General features: G+C 42.2%; 1 protein-coding gene across 1 annotated transcript; it reads left to right on the forward strand.

The window, feature by feature from the left end:
* Positions 1–729: 729 nt before the first annotated feature.
* On the forward strand, positions 730–14,828 carry SPAG11B (sperm associated antigen 11B). The gene is made up of 3 exons (XM_053597742.1): positions 730–790; positions 1,365–1,499; positions 14,659–14,828. Exons 1-3 carry the CDS (start codon positions 730–732, stop codon positions 14,826–14,828), a joined length of 366 nt encoding a protein of 121 aa, XP_053453717.1.
* Positions 14,829–18,613: the final 3,785 nt, after the last annotated feature.

The following is an 18,613-nucleotide window of genomic DNA, read 5'->3' on the forward strand; positions in this document are numbered from 1 at the left end:
GATTCAGATACAGATTTTTTTCCCTTTTATCATAGTCAAATTTAATCCAATGGCATCAACAGAAGGTGTCTAGGGAAAAGCAGAATAGAAAGGGGGGAGAAAAATGAAGAAAACTCAAATTAGTTAAAATAGAAAAGGGAAGATTGAGAGAGATGAAGAAGTGGGGTAAGTAAAGAAACACAGAAAGACTTGGGAAAAAGAAAGAATAGAAAGGAACATTTTGAGTTGCTTTGGAACTGTCTATAACTTCAGGAAATGACAGTTTCTCAGGTCCTACCTGGGATATTTTCTATCTTTTTAAGTGACTTTTTACAGTAAAATAAATGTGTTCAGCAGATAGAATAGGAGGAGTGCAGCAGTTTTATTTATGTCATTGTTTTAAGGAATACCAAGGGGCTATTGAGAAGCACTTGAGGAAATTGGTGATTTTATGATAATGGCTTATTTATTCTGCCTCTCCACACCTTTCATCTTCTGTTACTCATCTCTTTCTCTTTGCTTTTTCTTTCTTAATCACCAATCCCACCCAAAGCACTCAGGCATGTCATTTTTTTCCTGAGAAGTACACATATGGCTTCAGTGTTTTCCAACCAGCAGTGGGACGATGACTCCTTAACATGTGTCCTCAGCTCTGCCCACACGCCAGGCCCACTCTCCCAGCCTGCTCCATAAACAGAGGCCTGGGGCTGCCCACCCTGGGACCTCCAGCTTGCAATCCCTGCTGTAGACATGAAGCAACAATTTCTCCCTCCCTTTACCAGCCTTCTCCTTGTGTTCCTGCTGTTTCCAGGTAAAACAGAAAGGTGATGTGGACCTGAGTGCCAGGATCTCTTGGCAGTGGGCATTTTGGGAATAAGAGTCCAGACCAGGCAGGGAGAGATGAAGCCTAGGGTGGGGGGAGGGTCCATGCTCTGGATGGTGCCCTTGGATGGGAGTCTCTGAGCTGTGTTTGCAAATGACACTGTGAATATATCACTGGCACTTGCTTCCTGAAAGACAGAGTCCCTCCCCTGACTTTGTTTTCTTATCTTTTTGACATTTCCCTTCCCCTTACAGAGAAGAATTTTAACTTTTAGGGGATCACAACAAGTATCTTGGAGACATCTGAGGCAAATGCTCAGCTGGGCTTCAATGACGTATTCAGGCTCCCTGCTAACTGCACACACTTCTCACACCACTCACCTGCTCTCTCCACACACGTGCACATGCACACACACACAGGTATGCAGAAACCCCTGCTAGCTCCCCTATTCAGTCGCCCATGTTGAATCATCCCTCAAAGTGGGATGATGAAAACCACATCATCATAGGTTTTCCAGACACAGAGCTTTGAACATTGTATGCTGGGTATTTATGTTTGACAGGATTGTCTGGAACCCAATATGTTAACCACTCAAGCACTGAGGGTCCCAGAGAACTTGGGGAAGGATCTCCTGGGCACTCATCACACCAACAAGTAAAACGCTATGTCTTACCACCGCGTACTCCCCCATATCAGGGTAAGTGAGGCATCCAAGCTTGTTCATCCACTTGGGAGATGTTGAAGAAGGGGCACAGGGAAGGTGCTGTGTAGGCCAGTATGGGTGACAGCAGCTGTTTGGGGGAAAGGAAATAGGTGGTTTGAGCTGCCCTATCTGTTGAGAAGGGCTCTGGGTCCTACAGCCTCTGCTAGGGCTGGATCACTTATGGCTTCATGAGACCTGAGAGTGTCAGGGGCCAAGAAGCAACTTACCTGAGGCCACGTCTGTATTCATTGACATCACACACAGTAGCCAGAGGAGACACTGGCAGAACTTTCTCCTCCTGCCAGGCAGGACCCTACTCCCTTGGCTGGGGAGGCCATTACTCTGCAGGAATTTGCTGAATATCTTTCAAATGCCAGGTACCAAATGAGATTCAGGGAAGCTTCCTGGAGAGATGGGCAGAGAACAGATGGTGCTGTCAGTCTGCTTGGGTGAGGAGGAGTACAGGGAATGACAAAGGGCAATGAACTTATGGATGCTCTTGTGGACTTTTCCAAATAGGACCAGGCTCATGTCTGTGCCCAAACACCTGTCCAGGGCCAGATTCATAACCACAGGGACCTGGAGGAGACAATAGTTTCCAATATGCTCCTTATTCCTGAACTCATTGCTGAACCTGAAATAGGAGGGACTAGGCCAGAAGCTCAGCAGGCATGAGCCAGGAGGATGGAAGGGTGCTGACAGATTGCTGGTAACTTTCAGCAGATAGAGCCCCCATCAGCTTGGATTCCTACAGCATTCTACCCAACATTTCATCCCTTTATAATTTGTCTTAGTTCCAATGGACTCACTCATCTGATTCTGCTCCCAAGGGAAGGGGAAAAATGCAATAATTGCACCTCAAATGTGAACAATGTATGTCATTTAGTCTAACAGTATTTCTATGAGACAGGAGTATCATTCCTATTTGGCTAGAAGAGATTTAGAAGGGGCAGAATTATATATCTGGAGTTGATGTTATACTTTAGAACTCCATAATCTGTCACAGGATTAGTTATTAAAAAAAAATACTTAAAACTATGAACTGCAGAAAGCTGTTTCCTATCCATTGTCATCCCAACACATTCCAAAGGGCTAAAATGACCACTGCTTGATTCTTTTCTTTAGTTTTCATTTTGGTGTTTTTAAACCTACTCTTTGATTCTTGAGATGGTTTTAAGAGGCTGATGTTGGATATTTCTTCATACAGAACCTGAGCCAGATTTCGAAGTTGTCAACTGCAAGAAAAGTGAAGGCTACTGTCAAAAATATTGTAATTATATGGAAACACAAGTAGGCTACTGCTCTAAAAAGAAAGACGCCTGCTGTTTACATAGAAACTGATGCTGTGGATACAGAAGCTGAGGCTTGACCACCTGCCTGTTTTCCTAGGCCACTCCATTAATCCAGCTATAGATTTTTTTCAAAAGTATCTGATTAGGGAGGGGTGGAAGTTACCATTCATGCCAGTGTAAACATTTTATTGTGGCAAAAATAAATGATAAAAAATGCTACACATGATCTTACAGAAAGTAACTTAGCTTCAATTTTTAAAATCACACAATTTGTGCTGGTAGATGAGGATGTAATAAACTTTCATAAGAAAGCATTCAAATAATTTGTCCTTTTATTTAATAAAATATTTTTTAAAAGCCTACTTTTGTTTTTGGCATGAAAAATGAAGTGAGTTAGAAATGTGAGCAATATATGTGGAGACAAATAGCTAAACAAATAAAAACAATAAATGCTACATATGCCCTCATGTGGATATATCCTAGGCAGTATGTGCAGCAGATAAATAAAAGATAATTTATAAAAAAGTTCCAAGGGAAATTTGAGAAGGGTTTTAGCGGATGAGTAAGGATTTATTAAGGTGAGAGACAGAGATTTTCAAAACAGAGGGCACAGTTTACAGAACAACCTGGAGACATGAAAATATGGTTAACTGGAGGTGGGAATATCTCAGGTGAACCTGCAGAAGGAGTTTTGGGAAGTGCCTCCAAGCCTGTTCCAGTTTCTAAAAACTTTGATTGTCTGCTTTGTCAGCTCCCATCTGTAGGCTAATTAAAGCTCTAATCTATGGGCAGCAGCTGGGAAAGTCAGGATATTAGCTAACCCCATTCTAAGGATAAAGTGTGAGCTGGGAATTTTTGCCTGATCACTCTACACTGAGCCTGGGGAATTACTCATTTTCAGTACACAGGCACTTGTTAAAACCTGCATTTTTTTATTCCTAGTGGCCAAGAGAGACTCACAAATGCAGAGCCCTATCCTTTCCCAGAGCTAGATCATTTAGGACATGGTCCCTCAAGTGGAAACTGTAAAAGTTGAGACACTCAATAGTTATACAAACCATTTCCAAGCAGAAGCTGGAGACCTGGCTTTATTGCTAGAGCAAGCCAGTTAGGAGAAGGCAGAGGAACTGCTCACATGCCCATTTAGATTTCCAGAGTTCTACTGTTCATGAGGCCCATCCGCTTCTATGTGCAGGCAAGTTAGAAGAATAGCTCTCTGGCAGCAGCTGGGAGAATGTGCCAATTAACTCCTTCCAGGGAGAAAACAGGGAGCTACGAGTTATTGCCCATTCTCTCTCCATGACTGCTGAGAAAATTCCACTGGAAGTGCTCTTATGCTCCTTTTAAACTAATCTATTTGTTCTCTATGGTTTCAGGAGACTAAAAAATTCACTCAAAAAGTCCCATCCATTCCTAGTGGTAAGTGCTTGAGGAGACAGTTCCTCAGGTGGGAGCTGTAAAAGTTTGCTTGATGCATGTACAATCTCCTTCCAGATAGAAATTGGAGGTCTGATTTTGCTCCCAGAAGTTTATTGTTAACTCTGTCCCTTGGCCTCCCAGATGCAGGCTAATTAAGAGTCTGAGCCTCAGGCAGGTAGATAGAAAAATATGTAGGCAAACCTGGTGGAAACTTCCAGGTGGAAACTGCCTGCTCCCTCTGCTCTGTGCCCAGGGAGATAACTGCTTAAAATGTTTAAAAACACCTCTTTTGTCCCTGTGATTTCAGGAGACTTGAAAATGCCCACCCATCAGCCCAGAGCCTGCCGATTGAAAAGTCAATTGAAAAGTCAACTCTTGAGCTGCAACCATAAGGTTGGGTGGTACTGTTGTGCCCAGGTTGTGGGGTACCCCTCATAAATCACCCGAAGACCAAGTCTGACGCAAAAGCAAGAGGTAGTTTATTCACAAGCTCGGGCTTGGGCTTCTCCGTTCCTGACGCAGCAGGAGAGCACAGAAGCCCCAACCACAGAGGAAAGAGCAGTTTTAAGGATACAGAAAGGAAAAAGGGAGGGGGGATAGGGGCTTAGGGAACTGGACAATGTTTGCTATCAATGTTTGATCTGGGCTAATTAGCCTGGGGGAAGGATTTACTACTACTGGGGTCAGGGGTGAGTGCTGTTATCACTCGGGGCAGACATACTGGAGCCGGGGGTGGGGGAGGAAGCAGGTTGCCTATCACCTTTGGTATGCAAGCAGGTTGCCTATCACCTTTGGTTTGCAGCTGCAAATTGAAGGCTGTGGGGCAAAGTGGGGTCAGTGAAGGCTATGAGACAAAATGGAGTTACTTTTAACAAAATGAAGTTAGCTTGGTCCTTTCAGTAACCCTTTACTCCTTAGGGAGAAGTTGGGGGTTGGGAATTCCTTCCCGATTGTAGGGTGCTGTGCCAGGCATGGGTTGTAATAGGAGTGAGTCTCAGCTCTTCCCTCCTGTTTTCCTGTATTTTCTCAGTTGCTTGGTGTGTACTAGTCTGTCAACTAGTTTCAGTCTTTCTCTCAGAGAGAATTGATCTGTGTGTTTGTCTTCACTTACTATGTCCATGGCAGGAAGAAAGGTCAAAGACTTTTATAGTACTTGCTGATGTCAATCTGGTATATCCTTGATTGTTGTGTAAACATTTTTTTCATTTGTTCATTGAGTATTTTTTCTTTTATGTTTTTATTGGTTTTATTGTGAAAGACTTGGGACAAGACCCCCACTCTGTCCTGGATTAACACGACCCCCAATCAACCGCAAGAGACGACACTTGATGCAATCAGCACGAGGGTTTTTTTTTTTTTTTTTATTTTTTATTCCAGCATGCCGGGGCCTAACCCGTGACTCTCGCAGGAGCCGAGGAGTTAGGCCCCAAACAGCAGATTTTACAAGCTTATAAAGGCAAAAACCACAGAGTAGGGAGGGGGAGCAGACATAGCAGGGGCTCTAACCATAAAGTAGGGAGGGGAAGCAGACATAGCAGGGGCTTTCCAGATAAGAAGAACTCTGGTTCATTATTCAACTGTCTTAAGACAAGACCAACAGTCAAATATTTGCTTAATAGTAAATATTTGCTCCAGCTCGGGGCTATCTCCTGGAACAGTTACAAAAGGTCACATTCTCATGGTAGGGGGTGAGAGGTGGTCACATTCTCATGGTAATATTTTCTTTCAATTGGGTTACTACTTTATTCTTACCAATGTACATGTGCTCCTTTTATTTCTAACCTTACGTATTGTTTCCCCCATTAGTTACCTTCCCTCTTTTTGAAATGCCTATTATTTAAAACTCAGTTATCCTAGAAATATCCTCCCACTCTATTGCCTTCCACCCATCACTCCCATGTCTTCCCCTGTGCTCTCTACTGTTTAGATCACCAATTTCTCTGTCTGGTAGTGCCCTTCCATTTTGTTATTATGTTTGGATTTTCAAATTCAGATATTAGATTATTTATTTTTAGGTAATCTTATATTGGCAAATAGTCTTTTTCTTTCTTAGGGTGTGACTTTCTCATGGAATCTTGTTCTCAATTTACTGAACAAACTATGGCTTCTTAAATCTCATTCGGAATAAACACACATTGGGTTCAGCGCCTATAGCTCAAGAATAAATACACATTGAATTAAAAAAACTGCACTTTTTCTATTGAGATGTCATCTATTCTAGTTCAGTTTAGTCTCTCACTTTTTTCCCCTCTCTCTCTCTCTCTCTCTCTCTCTCTTTGATATAGTCTCACCATGTCACCTGTGATAGAGTGCCATGGCATTGCAGCTCACAGAAACCTCAAACTCTTGGGCCTAAGTGATTCTCTTGCCTCAGCCTCCCAGGGAGCTGGGATTACAGGCACCCACCACAATGCCTGGCTATTTTTTTGGTTGTAGTTGTCATTGTTGTTTGGCAGGTCTGGGTTGGATTCGAACTTGCCAACTCCAGTGTATGTGGCTGACACCCTTGCCACTGAGCTACAGGCACTGAGCCTCTTTTACTTTTTTTAAGTGATGATTTCACTTAGCTTCTAGTAGTTTTGTACCAACTGCTACTTTCTTCTTTCTTAGGCAGACCAGCTCTCAGGTATTCTGGGGGTGGGAGTGAGTGAACAGGTGAAGAGGTGAGATAGGATGACATGTTCCATAGACAGAACCTGTTGTTTGCCTTATAATTTTGTATGGAGTATTTCTGCTTAAAAGAAGCTTCATGAATATTTTAAATAGATAAATAGTGGAGAAATAATGGAATTGCATAACCTTTCTATGAAATATGTGTATGTCATAATTATCTTAGGCTCATTACTTATTAATAAACTGTTCATAACTCACAGCCTATCCTTTTCTTTACATCTTTCTTTAATTCTTGTGAGTTAAGAATCTTTCCAGATATTATTACATATAGGTATCCAGGTTGCAATCAGAATCCTAGGGCTCAGAGTGAACAGAATTAGGTATGCAGACTCCTTTACAGACTTCCACATTTCCTGGCTTCTTTCTGAATAAAGATGTTCCATCTCTAACTCACACACAGGCCCTCTTTTAAAAGCCAGATACCCAAAGATAATGACGGCAGGATGAAACTAGATTTACGTACAAAACGAGAAGCACTAAAACTTTAACTTCTTTGTAAAGCAATCTGTTAATGTGTATGTAAGATACAAAGTACTTGTTCTCAATGTCTCAGTTATTCTGCCTCTCAGAAATTATCCTCAGAAAACAACAAAAAATATTTGGATGAACATTTTGAAAAAAAATCTTAATGTTGAAAATAAAGCAACAGCTTGGGAAACTATGATACATCTACTTAAAGGAATATTATATATTTCTTAGGTATAATAAAAGCAAAAGCAGTGAAAAGCCATAAAAGTGTAAAAGACAAAATATTTAAGATTATTTTCCCTCCTAAATATCCCAGCATTCCAATGTTTATATATTTGGCATCAAACTAATTTTGTAAAGTATCTCCAAAAGCAATAAAGATTCCAACATTAAGATTACTGGTGATTTTAAACTGCTTTTTTTTTATTTGTAAAATACCCTGTCAAGCTATTGCATCACTCTTAGATTCAAATATACCTTTTTATGAACAAAAGTTATGTGCCTAAGGTTAAATACATGTGTATATGAAAACATTCTTTGATTATAGGTGAAGACAGCTGCAGTAAACTTAAGTTGCACTAAGAAAGACCTGAATTTAACCTGAGAAAGAACTTTTTGGGCACCAAGATGATAAAACATTGGCACATATTACTCAGGGAGAATTTAGAGCTACTCTAGGAATCATAAGAAATAGGTTAAAAACTGATTTTTTTCTACCATTCTGTGGTAATTTTTGCAATTCTGGTTGGAGAGAAGAGAATAAATGTAATGCCTTTTCAAGATCAGTTCTGAGTCAGCAATTCCATTAGTTAAGCTTTTTTTTAATTGCTCTTTCTTTCACAAAAGTAGTTTAGTGCCTAAGTAACAATGGGGTTTTATGGATACCACCTGTACCCCTGGTGGGAAGAGGCCCTCCAGCCAGCCAGTTGCTCCAGGCCATCACCGGGCAAGGTGACACACCTGATTGCTCTGCTTCTGCCCCCCACACCCACCTTCCACACTGTGTTCTTCCCTCCCACTGCACCCCAGGAAGCCTCGCCTGTGCTTTGATCTCTCTAACTCAGCCACAGTCCAGAACTTCCTTGCTATCAGGAATACCATATCTCTCTTTTTAAATGAAAATGTGGAACTATTTGACATTTCATTTTTGTTGAACACCTTTTTTTTCCTTTTTTGAGACAGATTCTTAAGCTGTCACCCTGGTAGAGTGCCATGGCATCACAGCTCACAGTCAACCTCAAACTCTTGGGCTTAAGTGATTCTCTTGCCTTAGCCTCCCAAGTAGCTGGGACTACAGGTACCTGACACAATGCCTGGCTATTTTTTGTTTGTAGTTGTCATTGTTGTTTGGCAGGCCCAGACTAGATTCAAACCTGCTGGCTCCAGGGTATATGGCTGGTGCCCTAGCTGCTTGAGCTACAGGAGCCAAGCCGGGTGAACACCATTTCCATCACTAGGAATAGAATTACATGATCAAATTGGCAACTCTGTCTAACCAACTAAAGAGCTACCTAAGTTACCACAGCAGCTGCACCAGTTTGCATGTTCACCAGCAATTTCTCCATGTCCTCACTAACATTTGCTATTTCCAGCTTTTATTGTGTTTTTTTTTGTTGTTGTTGTTGTTGTTGTTGTTGTTGTTGTTAAGGCTATCCTACTGAATACAAATTGATAGCTCATTGTGATCTTAACTAAGATCACGTACTTCTTTTCACGTACTTCTTGGCCAGTTGTATTTTCTTCTTTGGAAAAATATCTATTTAAGTCCTTTGCCCATTTGAAAATTGAGTTGTCTTTTTATTGTTGGATTTTATAGAGGTTTTTTGTTTTTGTTCTTATTTTTAGAGATAGCATCGCACTATGTTACCCAAGCTAGAGTGCAATGGCATCATCATAGTTCACTGTAACCTCAAACTCCCAGCTCAAGTGATTCTTCTATCTTAGCCTACTGAGTAGCAGGGACTATGGGTGTAAGCCATTATGCCCAGCTAATTTTTCTATTTTCTGTAGAGATGGGATCTTGCTATGTTGTCTGGGCTGGTCTTAGATTCCTGGTCTCAAGTGACCCTGCCTCCTTGGTTGCCCAAAGTAGGCACAGATAAGCTACTATGCTTGGCCAAAGTTTTTTTAATATATAAAAAAGTTGCTACTATCAAATGTTTACAGTCCTAAATGTATCTTTCCTCTGCTCTCCTTACACTGTCCTTTTCAATTCATGAGTATCGTGTACATTGGAATAATTATCTTATGTGTTGAAACAAACTGAGCTTTAGTTTCTTTCAACTCTGCAATTAAATAAACCTTTGGACCTATGACCATATAGTAACGAATCAGTCAATGAGCTTGATTTTCTAGTTTTTCTTCTTTTGAATGATATGCCTCATTCTTCATAACTATTTATAAAATTCTTCCTTGGGGATTGCTTTCTGCATCTAAGACTTGGAAATAAATTTACATCTAAAGGAGAAAGTGAGTGATAAAATGTGACACTAGTTATTTGTCCTCCAAATAAGTTGATTTTACAACAGAGCTCATTCAGTTTCAAAACTATACTGAAAATTTCTAAACTATAATTTCACAGCTGTTTTTTTAGTGGCTGTACTACTAGAAAAAATATACAATCAAGTTTTACCTTAAAACTTTTCTCACTTAAGATACAGTATAGGCTCGGCACCCGTAGAACAGTGGTTACAGTGCCAGCCACATACAATGAGGGTGGCACGTTTGAACCTGGCCTGGGCCAGCTAAACAACTGAAACAAAAAAATAGCTGGGCACTGTGGCAGGTGTATGTAATCCAGCTACTTGGGAGGCTGAGGCAAGAGAATCGCTTAAGCTCAGGAGTTTGAAGTTGCTGTTAGCTGTGACGCCACGGCACTCTGCCAAGGGTGACATAGTGAGAGACTGTCTCAAAAAAAAAGATACAATATAAAAGAATGAATGTAATATATAAAACATGCATTTTGTTATCTCAGCTACAATTCACCTTTAAAAGAGGACTTTTAAAAAATAACCTATACATTTATCTACATACACACTCAAGTGTTTTTTATCAAATGGTAATTCTTGTTTTTAAACTACACTTTGCTGTGCATAGGATACATTCAGAATTATAGTTATTTGTTGGAATCCTTGAACTTAGGGTGTATCTTAGTATGAAAGTCAACTTTCCTAAGGTTCACATAAAATTACATGTTTCTTTTTTAAGATGGCAGATTTCAGAATTGTCTTCAGAACAAATTCTCCACAGAGAAAGAATCTCAGATTTTTTTTTTTAATTCTTTTTTTTTTTTTTTTTTGTAGAGACAGAGTCTCACTGTACCACCCTCGGGTAGAGTGCCGTGGCGTCACACGGCTCACAGCAACCTCTAACTCTTGGGCTTACGCGATTCTCTTGCCTCAGCCTCCCGAGCAGCTGGGACTACAGGCGCCCGCCACAACGCCCGGCTATTTTGTTGTTGCAGTTTGGCCGGGGCTGTGTTTGAACCCGCCACCCTCGGCATATGGGGCCGGCGCCCTACTCACTGAGCCACAAGAATCTCAGATTTTAACAGGCTTATTATTCACTGAGTTCAATCCTCCCACATGCGCGCACGTGTGTGTGTGTGTGTGTATATTTCACAAATACTTAGTTCATGGCATGTAGGGCAGCCTGTCACAACCAACCAGACAATATCACCTAAAGTCCTAGTTTTAAAAGTGTTTTTACTAGTCTGTGAGTCAAGTTTGTGAGTCAACATAACCTTCGTGAGGGCCAGGGCCTACGCTTAATCTTTCCAGACCTGGAAATTTGGGAATGAACTCATGGCCCTCACCTCTTGGACACTCACACTGTTTTCCTCAAACAAAAGGTCTAGAGACATTGTTTAATGTCTCTTCTTCAAAATCCATTTTCTAGGAAAGCTGATGGTCAAAATATTGTTATGCTAGACTGTTAACAAGGTGAAAGACAGCTTACAGGATACACAATGAGGTTGCTATAAAGAATGAGAAAGTTCTCCAGGTGTCAATCACAAGGCTTTCCAAGATGCACCATATTAAAAAAGAAGAATAACACATAAACTCTGCCATCATTTATATAAAAAGGGCGTTTTGATTCATATATGCTCCTGTACACATAGAAAACCTCTGGAAAAATTAATAACCATCTAACGGTAATTGTCATGTAGGCCTGGGAGACAAGATAGGAAGAAGACTTGCCTTTTATTTCCCCTTTGTATTAACAGAATTTTAAGAGAAATAAATCTACATGACCCAGGGATTAAAATCAAGTAGGGGCAGAAGGCACAGTTGTATCAGCTGTGTGTTTTCATACCACCCATTAGACAATCCATGTCTCTGCAGACTCTGTCCTAATGCTCCCCTCCTTATGGAGATGAGCCCCAGGTCCCCCACTATCAGGGGGTCTGTGCTGCCCCAGCAAGCACGGTCCAATGCAGACATACTTCCCTGTGGTCCTGGGAACTCCCTGCATCCGTCACTGGACTGCCACCTCCTCAAGGTAGGCACATTCGTAAAATGAGAAAAGAATCTGCCCTCTTCCCCTCAAATAGACAACATCTTGGCTTTTAAGGAATAAATAGATCAATTATACCAAATTTTTTGAATAAAGTAATATGTTGTATCCAGGGGTTTTCCACTCAGCATGATTTCGTAAGGCTTATCCATGTTGTGTAGGCATCTGCATTATTGTTGTCGTTGTTTTTCTATTTTTGTTGCTTTGTGGAAACACATTACTTCCTTTATTACTATCATAACACACTGTGTGTTCTGTTGCCTGTCATGAGTGACACTACAATGAACATTCCTGTCTCTTGGTGCACACGGGCCTGTGTTTCTGTAGGGTAGACTCTTGGGAGTGTTTTGCTGGTTCATGACACTAAATCTGCTCAACCATGGTGGATTCTGCCCAGCTGAAAACTCCTCGAAGGAAGGGAGCATGACTTCACACAACTATTCCTCCATCCCATTCCTGCTGCTCAGCACTGCTTTTCTTTCGTCTTCAGTCACCATATTTGGAGTTATTGGTCAATCCTTACTTCTCTGAACACCAAGTCTGTCTATTTTTAGGCAGAAAGGGAAGAGTAGTCAGTACTTTCTGCCCACAGCCTTACTCAGTAGAGCAGATAAATATGCTCATTTCTGATCAGTCTTCTCAAAAAACCTATAAATGTTCTGTTTTATGCCTTTTTCCACCCCACTTCATTCCATCATTCATCGTATCTACATTCCTGCACAGGAGGACAGAGAGGTCTGGAGGAACCTAGAAATATGAAGGTCCTCTTTCTTTTTGCTGTTCTCTTCTGTTTGGTCCAAACTAACTCAGGTAAATGTTGCTTGCTTAGCCCTTGGGAGGGTAGTGCAAGGACCCCACTCACATGTGAGTGTGTAAACAGTGGTGTCTGTGTGCTGTCAGCAGGTGCAGGTGAGCCCTGGGCCACTTTGACCTTGCCTGTAAGGAGTTTGTAAAAGCTAAGTAAGAGCAGCATGAGTCATAATGTGAGTCAAAGGGGTATCTGGATACAAATCAAAATCATTCCCTGCAATTTGCAACCTGAGAAAAGTTTCCAGAAAGAAAGTATAGTCATAAAAATGTCAGAACCAGAGGGAATTGGAGATCTTCCATGGCAGCCCCACACGCCACAGAGAGAAAATAAAAATGCAAAGAAAATAAAGGCCAGGCGTGGTGACTCACACTGTAACCCCTGCACTCTGGGAGGCTGAGGAGGGTGGATTGCTTGAGCTCATGAGTTCGAGACCAGCCTAAGCCAGAGTGAGACCCCCATCTCTAAAATTAACCAAGTGTTGTGTCAGGTGCCTGTAGTCCCGGCTACTTGGGAGGCTGAGGCAAGAGAATCGCTTGAGCCCAAGAGTTTGAGGTTGCTATGAGTTGTGATGTCAAGCACTCTACTGAGGGCAACATAGTGAGACTCTGTCTAAAAAAAAACAACAACAACAAAATGCAGAGAAAGTGTTCGTTTACTGCTAAGCAATGGATAGTTATGGTCATAGTAGATCTTTACACTGATAATATTTCCCAGGCTTTCACAGATAACCAGTTTCACAGACGAGAAAACTGGGGTGTGACCAGTGAAGTGAATTGTCTAAGGAGAGATGAGAGAATCCAGATCTCCAAACTCCAAAGGCAGCTCTTCTATCTTTACTAAAGTAAAGGTGGGCTTGGTGCCCATAAAACAGTGGTTATGGCACCAGCCACGTACAAGTGTGGCGGGTTCAAACCCAGCCTGGGCCAGCTAAACCACAATGAAAACTCTAATAAAAAAATAGCCAGGCATTGTGGCGGGTGTCTGTAGGCCCAGCTCCTTGGGAGGCTGATGAAAGAGAATCACTTAAGCCCAAGAGTTTGAGGTTGCTGTGAGCTATGATGCTACAGCACTCTACCACGGGTGACATAGTAAGACTCTATCTCAAAAAATAAATAAATAAATAAAGTAGGGCAGCACTTGTGGCTCAGTGGGTAGAGTGCTGTCCCCATATACCAAGGGTGGATGGTTTGTACCCTGCCCCAGCCAAACTGCAACAACAACAAAAATAATAATAAAATAAGGGTGGACCCACCTCTTCACCCTGCTACCCCATCCAAACCACAGCAGGGGTGAAATGACACAGGATCACAGAGTTAGCCCCATTTGGAGCTGGTCTATGGTGCAAGACTTCTTATAATCATGCAAGACCAATGGTGTATTGTTCGTTTTGAAGTTGTGATATATAACATTTGCAGACCTGAAATAAGTAAGACCTTTTGTTCAAACATCTGTTGCCTGAAGTGCTTTCCATATGGGAACTTTGAGTAGTTGTGGTCATATTTGATTTATAAGCACATAAGTCCTGGTGGGGAGAGGGCTTTTATTTTCTTCTTTTCATTGTAAGGCATAAAATTAAAAATTGTGCCATAAGCTGAGAATCAGAGCCATTTCTGATTTTCTTAGAAACCAAGACCTACCCCCCACCACTCCATTCTGGTTTCCAAAGCTCCCTTTGCTTTTCCTTAATGCACATCTCTTGCCAGGAAACTTGAGGATCCTGGACTAAGAGTCAGGGCCTGCACAGGCCAGGTGAGCTCGAGTGCAGGACACCATCTGATCCTCCTGGCAAAGTTTGAGATAAACTATTGTTTTTAATTTAAAGCTAAACTAAAGCTCAGTTAAATCAAGACTTGTCCGAAAATACTTAGCTTTGTAAAACCATAATAGACAAAGGAGTTGGGCTGTAGGCTTGGGTTGTTCTTTATTTTCTGCCCTGTATGAATTAAAGATCAACTCTGTTCTGTTGTATCCATAGGGGACATTCCACCTGGAATTAGAAATACTATCTGCCTTATGCAACATGGGAACTGCAGGCTTTTTTTCTGCCATTATGGTGAGAAAAAAGGTGACATTTGCTCCGATCCTTGGAATAGGTGTTGCATACCAAATAAAGAGGAAGGAGAAAACAGAGATGCTACAAAATAACAACAGATCTGGGATCTAAAACATAAGCTCCTGGAAGGCAGAGATCTTGGAGTATTCCGAGGACTGGCTTAAGGAAATGTGTGGCTTATACTTGGTGCTCAATAAATATTTGTTGAATGAATTTAGCCCCAGAGGTAAAGGTCTGATGAAATAATTTTCTTAAAAGCCTCTTTATCTTGCCATTTTCTGGGGTTTTTTGAGGCTTCTCATAATTTTGAAACATTCACTGGTTTTTTTTTTTTTTCTGTTTCAGGGAGTATCTTTTCCCTACCCAGTGTTGGTGATAGACTAGAAACTAGGCTCTACACTTAGTTTCAGAGGGACAGAACTGCAATCAATCTTCAAGTCTCTTTTTCACCTAGTGACATATTTCTTGTCGAACCCACATAAGCCTTCTCCTGCTTATTCACCCAGATTGTAACAAATCTCATCCCTTTTTCATAGCCTCCTCAAGGAATATTACCAATAGGTCACATTTTGATAGGATTTTATTGTTTTTAAACATTTGCTCTTAGATTATCTCAACTGATTAATAAATAACACAATCATATATAGCAAATAATAAGGTGTAAAGCTAGTAAAATGGAACAAACAGTTATATTATAGCAGTGGTTCTCAACCTTGCTAATGCTGCGACCCTTTAATACAGTTCCTCATGTTGTGGTGATCCCCAACCATAAAATTATTTTCGTTGCTACTTCATAACTGGAATTTTGCCACGGTTATGAATCATAATGTAAATATGATAAGCAGGATGTATTTTCATTGTTACAAAAGGGTCACGACCCAAAGGTTGAGAACTGCTGCATTATAGGGATGGAAGAAAAATGAAAAGCAAAATGCTAAGCACACTGCCCTCAGGTTAGCAATTCATCAGTGGGATTCTTGGCATATGCCTAATCAATCAAGTATTCATTCTGTGTTACTTCTAAAGAACATACTTCTGAGCAATTAAAGCACGGTAGGGCTTGTTCTTTGCTTTTTTCTGAATCTTGCTTGAATTTGTTGAGGCAGACATTCTAATAGTAGTGAATATTAATTACAGGTAAGGAATGTTAAAAATAATAAAACTAAATGTGCTGACATATAGGAGACCACGTGCCAAGCTTTTTCTAGACTAACAGATGGCTTGGGAAGATACTCTGTTTTCGTATTTCTGTTTACTGCCTGAATCCAGTTTCCTCATGAATAAGCTTTAAGAGTCACCTAAAATATATACTTCGGGGTTCCTCTTTGATTCCCAGCAGAGGTTGCAATGAATATTGGCAAAACGCCTTTGGCCTCTCCCCAGCCTCTTCTAAATCCACTCCGTTTTTTATTCTTTAAATATAATCAGACAGACCCAGGGTTGACAGAGGGGACTTCTCTTCATCGCACTACGGCATCTCTGTAGAGCCCGTCCGCATGTCCCCAGGGGCTACAGCGCCCGGCTGGCAGGTCGCTGGCCTCCGGTTGGCGTTCGCTCTCGCCTGACACACAGCAATACCCAGGTCTCAGGATGGGCAGATGTTCTTAGCCAATGGTACCATCACTCCGAGGAACAGATATGTACCCCAGAGATAGAAAATAACACGAAGGGGCGGCCGTGTCCAGAACACAGGAAGATGGAGGACCATTAGCACCAGCCCACGTTCTTCAGAAATCTGATAAGGGGACTGTGCGAGATCCGTCCAGCCAATGGGTGGAATCAGCGCTCGCCCAGGGATCCCAGGTGAGGTCTCCTCCAGGTGAGCCGAAGAGCAGAAGCCCTGCCTCTCAAGGCCCTTTTGCCTTGTCAGATGAGGGCCTCTTAAGGAACTGTTGGCCGAGTCCAGGAAGATGGGCCTAGTCTGGCCTACGTTGTGAAAAAAAATGTTCTATCTTGCTCTAATGAGAAATTTCTCTAAAATGCTGTTCTTCAAAGCCTGAAACTACCTTGCCGAAGCAGGCAGCCTATCGATACCAACACCCACCGCGAGAGGGAGCGCCACCACAGTTGATGCCTGCGGACTGCCCTTGTCACCGGGTTTGAAGCAGTTTTGGAGCAGGTTTGAAGCCGGTCCAGCTGGCTTAAGGAGAGTAGCAGCTGCAGCCAGAGCAGGCAGAGAGCAAAGGGAGCCTGAATTACCACTCCTGGACTGGATTCCTTGGCACCAACTACAGTGTCTCATCCTTCTCTGCCCTGCCACACAGTAACCTTCCACTGTAGGTTTGTGAAAATGAATTGAATTCAGTTCAGCCTGAAAAGATCAGGGAAGTTACTAAAGCACCACTGTGTGTCTCCTCTTATTTGGGAGCAGGGCGGGACCAGCGGCTCAGACAAAGCTGTGGATGAGGTAAGCAGAGGCTGTCTGCTTCCTGCTGCCTGCCTTCTGGAGTTGTGGCCAGGGTGGCCTGTGCTGGGTACCTCAGCGGCCAGGAGGCAGCTCCCAGCACAAGAGCGGTACCTCAGGGCCTCTCCGGCTCTAGCCACCCCTGGTCTGCCACTTGGTGTGCTCCACGGACTCTTTACCCTCAGGATTTACATGGGAGACTCCTGTAGGATGTAAGTAGGCAGACAAGTAGAAGTTGGTATTTGTGTTCGTTCCATCCCTCCTTCCATCCTAGTCTGTTGGAACTTGCTTGTCCTGCACTGTTCTTGCTCTGAGACAACTTCAGAAGGTGATTGGGGCAGGTGGGAGGGGGCATCAGGGGACTTTGAAGCTTCTCCTAGTAGGTCTGTCAACCCTAGGAGGAGCAGGAGGGCTCCTAGAGGTTCAAGACCAGCCTGAGCAAGAGCAAGACCCCCAACTCCACTAAAAATAGAAAAAAACTGGCCAGGTGTTGTGGCGGGCACTTGTAGTCCCAGCTACTTGGGGGGCTGACGCAAGAGAATAGTTTGAGCCCAGGAGTTTGAGGTTTGAGGCTGCTGTGATGCCAGCAGGGGTAGGAAAGTGAGACTGTCTCAAAAAAAAAAAAATTTGTTTGTGAACAAAGAATATTAGGACTATATAAGTGGTTCATTTTATTATCTAATGTTGAATCTTCTTGATTCAAAGAAGATGTGGCAAAAGTGATTTGAGTTTGTTTTTCAATGTGGAAATAGCACATATCACATGTGATACCATATGGGCACAATAATTTGGTGATCAAAATACACACATGCACATTTTCACAGGGCACCTTGCTATACAATTAAGCCACTCACACAAGAGCCGGTCCCCCATCCAAGCTCAACATCTCCATGTTCAGTCTAAGCCCTCCAGACCTGTCTTTCCCCACTCTTGGAATCCTTGAATACAGATAAGCCACACAAAAAAGTGAAGGTCTTGTCCTACCACTTGTCTCTGGAGGTGATTTGTTACTCCCCAATCCCACCCCCACAACAGAACTGTGCTGAGAGGTGAGCAGGATAATCTCATCAGAAACTCCCCTTGGGTGGCCTCTGGGCCTCACTCCCAGGCAGTCTGGCACTTGATAGATCAGCTCTCCCAGGTGATTGTCTGCACCTGAAGAGGATGCACTCTGCCGAGGGACTACAATGTGGGGATGAGAAAACCCTTTGAAATGCTCTTCTTGGGGAACCACAAAGCCACATGCTTTAATAATAATACCACAGTCACTCAAAGTATTAAAATTCCTCTTTTGGAATTGCCAACAAAATTCCCCTCCACATAATCCAAATAATGTCATCTTCTTCAAAAGAGCCTAGTTTACTATGATCATTTATTTCTCACCCAAGGACACTGAGATCCCCTGGGCATTAAGAAACCTGTTCATGGTTCTCTGCCAGTAGACAATCTAATACATAACCACACAAGAGAAAA

The sequence above is a fragment of the Nycticebus coucang genome, chromosome 7 (assembly GCF_027406575.1).
Source record: "Nycticebus coucang isolate mNycCou1 chromosome 7, mNycCou1.pri, whole genome shotgun sequence".
Taxonomy (NCBI): Eukaryota; Metazoa; Chordata; class Mammalia; order Primates; family Lorisidae; genus Nycticebus; species Nycticebus coucang.

Excerpts from the sequence above, each read along its gene's own strand:
- SPAG11B (XM_053597742.1), top strand. The coding sequence starts at position 730 with ATGAAGCAACAATTTCTCCCTCCCTTTACCAGCCTTCTCCTTGTGTTC. Across the intron at positions 791-1,364 it reads TGTGTTCCTGCTGTTTCCAG|GATTGTCTGGAACCCAATAT; the intron begins GTAAAACAGAAA and ends TATGTTTGACAG. Across the intron at positions 1,500-14,658 it reads GCGTACTCCCCCATATCAGG|GGGACATTCCACCTGGAATT; the intron begins GTAAGTGAGGCA and ends TTGTATCCATAG.